Source organism: Dipodomys merriami, unplaced genomic scaffold (genome assembly GCF_024711535.1).
Source record: "Dipodomys merriami isolate MVZ:Mamm:240054 unplaced genomic scaffold, mDipMer1.0.p SCAF_84, whole genome shotgun sequence".
In the NCBI taxonomy this organism is placed as follows: domain Eukaryota; kingdom Metazoa; phylum Chordata; class Mammalia; order Rodentia; family Heteromyidae; genus Dipodomys; species Dipodomys merriami.
Window position 1 is genome coordinate 1401824 of NW_027206446.1, and position 9199 is coordinate 1411022.

At 44.5% G+C, this 9199-nt stretch overlaps 1 protein-coding gene across 1 annotated transcript in view; it reads left to right on the plus strand.

The window, feature by feature from the left end:
* Pde3a (phosphodiesterase 3A) overlaps positions 1-6944 on the plus strand; it is a 127311-nt gene extending 120367 nt beyond the window's left edge. The window contains 1 exon segment of the mRNA XM_070011655.1: positions 2764-6944. Coding sequence (XP_069867756.1) covers positions 2764-3088 — 325 coding nt within the window. The 3' untranslated portion in view covers positions 3089-6944.
* Positions 6945-9199: the final 2255 nt, after the last annotated feature.

Below are 9199 nucleotides of genomic sequence, written 5' to 3' on the forward strand. Positions count from 1 at the left end.
ACAGCGCCACACACGCACACACACATGCGCACACACATGACACACACATGCACACACACGCACACACACATACACACATGCACATGCACACACATGCACACACACATGCGCGCACACACGCACACACACATACACACACATGCACACACATACACATGCACACACACGCGCACACACATATACATGCGCACACACATGCACACACATGCACACACACGCACACACATACACACACACGCACACACACGCGCACACACATATACATGCACACACACATGCACACACATGCACACACACATGCACACACGTGCACACACACAATTCTCATTGTTGTTGCTAGTCATTTTAATTTTTAGTTCCTAGGGGCTACCTTGGTTGAACTCCATACTTTGATTTCAGGAGGGGAAAAAAAAATTTGATTATGCCCTGATAAGTTCTGTCCTTAGAAAAGCTTGGAGCTCTTCCAGGAAAACTCAGAATAAAATGCTTTATTAACCCTGGCCTGCAGACAGACTGCTTTTATCCCCCTCACAATTAAATCCCAGCGTCTCCCAGGGTGAGCTAAGAGGTTTCTAATGAAGTCTAAACCCCATTTCGCATTTTCACAATAAGAGGCTCTTGATTTTCTCCCCCAGACCTTCTAGCCCCGAACAATGAAGCTACTCAGGTAGGCACGCATTTGACCACCTGCAGATTCCAGCCGACACCCATCTCTGGGGGTTCAGACTTTGCCTTCCACCTCGTTCTGTTCGGTTCTACTTCCAGAGAGGAGATGTTCCTTGTAGCTTAGAATTTGCCCTTTCTTTAGCCTCACGCCTGTAATCAGAGCAACCCCGGCGGAGGCCGAGAGCCGGAGGATCTCCGTTTGAGACCAGGTTGAGGCCAGAAGAGTTCACTGGAATCCAGTTCCAAAAGAACTGGAGGGTATAGCTCAAGAGGTAGAGTGCCAGCCCAGCAAGCAAGTTAGGTAAGACAGAGGCGCTGGGTTCAAACTTCAGTACTGCCAGTAATAATAATAATAATAATATTATTATTATTATTTATTATTTAAGCCTTCAGGTGATTATTATTTCAGAATTAAAGGCCCACATAATAAAGGAATGCAGAAATTCAGTCTTGGTTTTTTTCCCCATTACTTTTGGTGTGTGTGTGTGTGTGTGTGTGTGTGTGTGTGTGTGTGTGTGTGGCCCTTGGCTTTCTCACTCAAGACTGGTGCTCTACCACTTTTCTGTGGTTAACTGGAGATAAAAGTCTCATGATCCTCAGCTCGCGTTCTCTTAAGCAGCCAGCCTGAGTCACTGGTGTGCGGTTTCTAATCTTTCTTCTAGACTGTCTTATTTCTTCTGTTGACATTGCTTTTGTGTCAGCCAGGCGCTGGTGGCTCAGGCCCGTCATCCCAGCTACTTGGGAGGCTGAGATCTGAGGAATCACCGTTCAAAGCTACCTTGGGTAGATAAGAACCACGTAGCTTTTATCTCAGATTAACCGGCGGGAGCCGGAGACGTGGTTCAAGTAGTTAAGCACCAACCTGCAGCGAAAAAGCCAGGGGAGAGCTTGAGACCTTAAGTTCGAGCCCTGGTCCTGGTAAACACAAAAAATATAAATCAATATATACACGTACACAAACATACCTTAAGTAGAAGAGTTCCATGTCTGTAGGGAAAAGAGATCATTCAAGCAGAGACAGAGGCTAGACTAGTAAGAGAGAGAGAGAGAGAGAGGGAGAGAGAGAGAGAGAGAGAGAGTTTATGTTAGCTTATGAAAGAACTCAGGATGGGTTTTGAGATTCGTTTGAGTTCAAAGAAAAGTCCAAGAGCAGCCAACATCAGAAGTGTCTGGAAAGAAATCAGTCTCGACAAGTTTTGTGAGTTAAATTGGTTGACAAAGAAATGGATGGATTGGGGGATTCATATATATATATATATATATGAAGCCAGAGGTAGGTATACAGACATCTCGACTGAAGCGTGGTTTATTGGAGGGGTCCCATGGCACAAGTCCTTTGAACAGGCTGGCTGGCGGTCTCTCAAAAATGAAAACCAAGTAGCTAGAATTTGGGGTTTGGTCGAGGGGGAAAGCAGAGAGAATGGAGAGAAAGCAGTTAGTTCTCATCCTCTCTGTCCACAGGTGGACCTGGAGTCAGGTGACTTGGGGGCAGGGGCGCATGGGGTGGGGAGAGATGGGGGAGAAGGAGGGAAGGGGCGTCGTGGATCGAGACGCCTTGTCCCCGCCGGGTGTGCAAACCCCTTTGCACGGCGACTTGAAGGTAACTTACAAAGGGGTGAACGGAAAAAGGCAAATTGAAAACGAGGGCTGGGCAGGTGGCTCAGTGGTAGAGCGCTCGCCTCGCGTGCAGGAAGCCCTGGGTTCGAATCCTCCTCACCACAGACAACAGAAAAAGCCAGAAGTGGTGGCATTACGGCTCAGGGACAGCGCCCAGGCCCTGAGTTCAAGACCCAGGACTGGCAAAAAAAAAAAAAAATTAAATATGGATGTATAGGTGTAGGTGAGAAGTCTTGAGAGCCTGAATAAATAGGATTAACCGTCAGAACAAGTAGGACCTCATTTAAACGCTACCCAGCCATCAGCCCTGCCCACCCTTGTGTCTCGGGGAGATTTCCATCTTCTGAGCATCACAAGAGATCCATCAGGTAACGGGGAGAGACGCAGACTCCTGCTCGTAGGGCTGGTCTGCCCACGACCAACTTCCACTGTCCTTCTGCTACTGACGTCGACCGCGGTATGTCTTCTGTTTGTCTCCAGGGAAGAGCAGAACCTTCAAGCCCAGGAGGATTTACTGCCAGATCACCCAGCACCTTCTCCAGAACCACACCATGTGGAAGAAGGTCATAGAGGAAGAGCAGCGGATGGCTGGGGCCCAGAAGCCCTCCGAGGCCCTGGCCGGCCAGCTGCCTGCTTCCGACTCGATCCAAGCCATCAAGGAAGAGGAGGAAGACAGGGGGAGACCCAGACCCCAGGAGCTGGAGGCCCCGCAGCCTGCGCTGTGACCCCAGACAGCACGAACTGCATCGGCAAACCCGACCCCCGCGTCCCTCACACCCGTACAACCGCAGACACAACACTGTAGAAGAAGCAGCAAAATGGCGCTGGCTGTGTGTGTGTGTGTGTGTGAGTGTGTGAGCGGAATTCCTCACCTTTTCTATATTTCACAGTGAGGTGCATGGTGAGAAACTCTTTTTTGCTTCTACAGAAGCTCATACGTTTGCAACACCAGCTCTAAAGGAATGACTTCTTTTTTTGAGGAAAGGTGTGTGTGAGTGTGAGTGTGTGTGTGAGTGTGCGTGTCTTCCTACAGCCATGCAATCTGTATTTACACGCACACGCGTGCACACTTGCCGAAAGCTAGCCCGACTTGGCTTCACGGGGTAGTAAGTGTTTCTATTCAGATAGTTAGGGGTTCACTGTAATAGAAACCCGGGGTTGGGGTGGGGGGTTAATTTAAAATAGAAAGAAAAAGACACAGCACAAGGAAAACAGTCAGGTTAGCATATGAACTAGGCACCAAATGTGTTCTGTTCTGTTTCTGTTTTGTTTTGTTTTGTTTTAACCCTCTAAGAAGATTTGTAGATTTGTTCTTTGTACCCAGGGATGAATGTTCCAGAGAACCATTCTTTTGAGTTCTGATAGAAACTGCCAGTCTTAGTGCGCACACAGGAGAGTCATGGGGAGGCTGTGTGTGTGTGTGTGTGAGTGTGTGTGTGTGTGAGTGTGTGTGTGTGTGTGTGTGAGTGTGTGTGCGTGAGTGTGTAGAGCTGTGGTGTGCTTAGAACCACAGCGCAGCTACATCAGATGAGAGCAAAAGGTAGAAGCTTCCCCCTGGGGTGTAGTGGCTTCTGGAAGGCAGCCAGGCCCGGGCACTACAACCTGTGCCTGAGTCCCAGCCCCTGGCAGTACCACAGGGCCCCACGGAGGGGTGCTGTCCCCCCAGCCCGGCCCCCCCTCAGGCCAGGCTTGCTGAGAAGCTATTAGTGATCAAATGAATGCAGGGATTGGGGACACCTAAAGATCTTAAAACCTAGAAACCACACCCCCCACGGCAGTCAGAACCTGGGGTGCCTTCAGGTCACCCTGTGTCAGAGAAAATTAAAATAACAACAACAACAATCATAATAACCAAGCAAAAGAGAAATCCGCTCTGGGCTAGGTCATAAGTCAAAGGGGCAATGGCGGGCTTCATGGAGAGTTGGATCTCTTTTTCTTCTGGGAGGGCGAGGGTTTGTTTTATTTTTATTTTTGGTGGTTGTTGTTGTTCTGATTTTGTTTATCTACACCTGTTTGACGCTGTGAGCCAAAAAACCCCCTATTTAAAAGGAAAAAAAATATGGATATTCGTCCCACTATTTTATTTTCTATGATGATGTATGTCATGAGTCAGTCACCTTGATGTAAATATAAAGATTTTTTTTTGTTTTGTTTCTGTAGATAGTGAACTCCTTTTTGTTTAAAAAAAAAGGGGGGAGGAGGGTAAAAAGGGAAACATGTTTGTAAAGCAATATTTTAATCACCGGTTTTATACATTGGAGATTGGAGGTATCACTTCAAGCCCGGGAAACAGGGTGAGATTTGTTTTCGAGACCTCTGTAGATAGCTGTTTATCAATTCTCACTGAAATGATGACCTGATACACACACTTTTTATTTTATTTTATTTTATTTTTGCCAATTAACTGATGAAACTGTAGAATAATTCCATAGGAACTTCCCTCCCCCCCCCCCAGTAATTTTTGCTCACTGAATACATTTGGGGACTTCATCCACTCCCCTCCCCCAAATCTCCCACGAGTGTTCATGGCTTTCTTAACCAATATCAATTTAAAAAAAATAAAATGGAACCCATTCTCCCAAGCCCTTTTACAGCGTGTGTTTATAGGACTCACTCAGTTTCTAAATCATCTTCGCGTCCATGAAAACCTTGGTAGGATTTCCGCTTTCGACTCTCTCAGAAGTCATAGAAAGAAAGTTTGCATTTAAAAAAAAATCCCTTTATTCCAAACCGGGCACCGGTGCTCACGCCTGCCATCCCAGCTGCTCAGGAGGCTGAGATCTGAGGATGGCGGTTCAAAGCCAGCCTGAGCAGGAAAGTCTGTGAGACTCTGATCTCCAGTCAACTACCCCAAAAAAGCCAGAAGTGGGGCTATTTGCTCTAGCCTTGAGCAAAAACACTAAGGGACAGTACCCAGGACCAACACACACACACACACACACACACACACACACACACTCCCTTTGTTTCTCAGTCCTGCATAATAGGTTCTTTTCAGAGCATGATTTTACAATTATCTGGTGTTTTTTTCCCCAAAATTAGGCAAAAAAAAAAAGACAAAAGAAAAAAGGAATGTGATTTCAAGGATAATTTTTCATAAGGAATGGAAATGTGTAAAAAAAAAAGTCAAAATAGCTGAAGATTCTAACCTAAAAAATTAGCATCTATTTCCATATATCTGGGGGGGGGGGGTTAACAGCAGGATTTCTTTTTTTTTTAACCCAGTAAATTCTGTCTGTGTGTGTGTGTGTGTGTGTGTGTGTGTGTGTGTGTGTGTGTGTGTGTAAGATTTCCCTGTGAATGGAATCAAGCATTCCTACAAATAAAAGGAAGGAAAACGAAAACAAAACAAAAACAACCAGCCATCTTATTACTTAACATTAATCTTTCCCTTCTACCCTTTAGACCACATAGCTCTGAAGGAAGGAAAAAAATACCTAGAATGATCAAAATCTAAACTCTTAAATCGGGGTGGGGAGGGGTGAATCTAGGTATAGGGTAAGTCTGGTAGCAGAACCATTGGGAGATTGTAATAATATATGTGTGTGTGTGTGTATATATATGAGCTTGTTTTTATTGAACATGAAACACTGAAGTAGTCACCCATTGGCTGGCTAAGGTACATGAAATAATTCAACGCCCATCATCAAAGTACAGTAGAACCCCTTTCTCCCCCCCCAAAAAAGTGTGTTAATTAATCTTATTTTGTAATTTAACAATGAAAGTGCCCGTCCTAGGAAAGTTTAGAAGTCAGCTGCTTTTTTTTTGATTTTGATTTTTAAACAAAAGAGACATCCACAGAGTGATTCCAGCGTCCACCCAGACTTTGTAGATCTCCAAGGGGAGATGAATCGTTTTTCTACCCGTTGATATTTGCCTGTTCTCGGCTTCAGCACTATTCATATATTTTCTCCCAGTTGAAGATCTTTACTTCCTGAAGTGCCAATTGTGTTTGTAGGAAAGACAACTCTCTAGTTAAAAATACTGACAAGAGGAGAAGAAAAGATCTATTGATACAGGTTGACCTCTGTCAGTCAAACATGTAGCTGTATTCTATCTTGATTTGTTCACATGTTTCCAGAATGTGTTTCCCTGTGAATGAAGCGAACTCTTGAGAATGTTGGTTTTCCTTGGTTGATGATAATATTTTTGCTTTTATCCCTCCTTTCCCCCTTTGATGTTTTCGGCAGCATTTTTATAAGAGCTGATGAAAGCAGGACTTGTGCGTGGATTTGTTCCCCTCTGTATTACTAATCTTCACCTGACCTGTAAAGAGATCTCACTGTGTTATATTTTCCAGAAAATGTTCATTTGTCTAAACACATACAACTCAATGCTGTCTGTTCTTCAGTGTTCCGTCGAATTTCCAGAACAAATCTTCGCCATGGTGACCCCGTTAATACTAATGAGCAGAAAAGGAATGGTTTATTAAATGTCTGGAGGCTGATAAAAACTTCCACCCCCTTCCCACATCCTCTGCCTTACTTTCCCAGAGAACTTTCTAGAAAAGTTTTTTTTTTTTTTTTAAAAGACACGGGACTCAGGCCTACTCTTTGTGTGATGGGAAGAAAAAAAAAAGTAAATAAATTATTTTCTAAGTAATAAAAATATGGGGGGGTGGAAATTGTCATTTGTAAATAAAGCCTGAAGTTTGAAAGGATTGCTCTATCAAAGTGGAGTGTTTACGAGATGAATAACTCTCTGGCTAATAGAAATGGAATAATTCAAAAATGGCAAGTGTATTTTTTTTTTGGAGGGGAGCCATTCTCTCCTGGTCTTGTAAAATAAACCCTAAACATGGAGTAGAAGCCAGAAAGATCTCCTGACATCCAATTTCCATTCAACACCTCGCTCGATTTAGAGGATACAGACGAATGAATGGTTTTGTGCACACTGGCTGAAGGTTCTGTGAACTTCTGGCCTAAAATTAACTGAGCTTTTGTGCATTCTTTTATCATCTACATGTTAAAAAAAAAAAACAACTATTAGAAAATTTTCAGGTGCAAATATTCCAGGGCCTAGTAGATGAAGAGCCAAAATATCTGTGTCCTATCAAACCAACCTGAATTCCTTTCATCTTCTCACATAGTAAGTGATGAACTATTCTATATCTCATTATATATCATATATAATATTTTTTGGTGTAGATTCTGGGGTTTGAACTCAAGGCTGAAGCATTGTTTGGTTCAAGTTTGGCACTCTACCACTTGAGCCACAGCTCTACTTCTGACTTTTTGGTAGTTAATTGGAGATAAGAGTCTCATGGACTTTTCCTGCCCAGGCTGGCTTAGAACTTTGATCCTCAGATCTCAGCCTCTTGAGTAGCTAAAATTATAGGCAAGAGCCACCGATGCCTGGCTGGCTAACAATGAACTCTTTTAAGACTTTCTATTGTTTTAGATCATATATTTCCCTCACGATTTCTCCATGCATTGCCTTGCTATTCTCTGAGAAGTGTCTGCTGTTATATGCCCTTTTTAAAAAACAAAATTTGCTCGGGAAAGTTCATATTTAAGATTGGGAAAGCCATGAGCCTCTGTGGAGTTGAAGATCCTTTCCAAATTCAATGATTCCAGCACCTTCTATTCAAGAGGCAACGGGTTTGTGTTGGGTTCTGTATCCATATGCTGTTCATTTGCTGTTGCAGAAATAATTCAAGGTTGGCCAGGCGCCGGTGGCTCACGCCTGTCATCCCAGCTACTCAGGAGGCTGAGATCTGAGGATCACGGTTCAAAGCCAGCCTAGGCAGGAAAGTCTGTGAGACTCTGATCTCCAATGAGCCACCAGAAAACCAGAAGTGGAGCTGTGGTTCAAGTGGTAGAGCGCTAGTCTTGAGTGAAAGAAGTTCAGACAGCACCTAGGTCCTGAGTTCAAGGCTCAGGACTGGCAAAAAAGGAAGGAAGGAAGGAAGGAAGGAAGGAAGGAAGGAAGGAAGGAAGGAAGGAAGGAAGAAGGGAGGGAGGGAGGGAGGGAGGGAGGGAGGGAAGGAAGGAAGGAAGGAAGGAAGGAAGGAAGGAAGGGATATTACAGAACTGTCTTCAGACAGAAAAAAAAACTGGCTTAAGACTCAAAACAGAATCCAAATTTCCTATCTAAAGGCAACTCTCTTCTCCACATCATTGGGATTGTTTGTTTTTGGAAGATTGCTTACCAAATAGGTCAGCTGCATAGGAGACAAAGGTTAAGAGGATCATGGCTCCTGGCCAGCCTGAGTCCAAGTTGGCTATCTCAAAGAACAAGTTGGGCTTAGTCATTCCCCGCTTTAATCTCAGCAGGATTAAAGAAGGTGCGGGGTAGGAACATTGTGTTCTAGGGCTAGCCCCTGGCCCCAAACAACAACAACAAAAACCCCAAATAGCACAAAACTGTATTAAAAACAAATAAAGCCCAAAGGCCTGCGTGCCTAACCTGTGAGATCCTAAATTCAAAATCTGGTCTATGAGAAAAAGCATTAAAAAAAAAAAAAAAAAGATGAATGGCCTTGGTCATGAATCTTGGCCATGTGTGTGTGTTTCTGATTCCTGGAAGAGTTGTGGCAGCTAAAAGAGAGGAGGCAACCGGCACCGGTGGCTCACGCCTATAATCCCGGCTACTTGGGAGGCTGAGATCTGAGGATCACCGTTCAAGGCCAGCCCAGGCAGGAAAGTCCGTGAGTCTCCTATCTCCAAAGAACCGCCAGAAAACCGGAAGTGGAGCTGGGGCTCAAGGGACAGAGCACCAGCCTTGAGCAAAAAGAAGCTCAGGGACAGCGCCCAGGCCCAGAGTTCAAGCCCCAGGACTGGCACCAAAAAAAGAAAAAAATAATGTCTTCATTGTTAGTTAATAGATCTTCTACTACCTCTCCTCAGAATTTTCTAGTTGATTAATGTGTGGGTGTATGTGCCAGTATTGGAACTTGAACTCAGGGCCGAGGGCT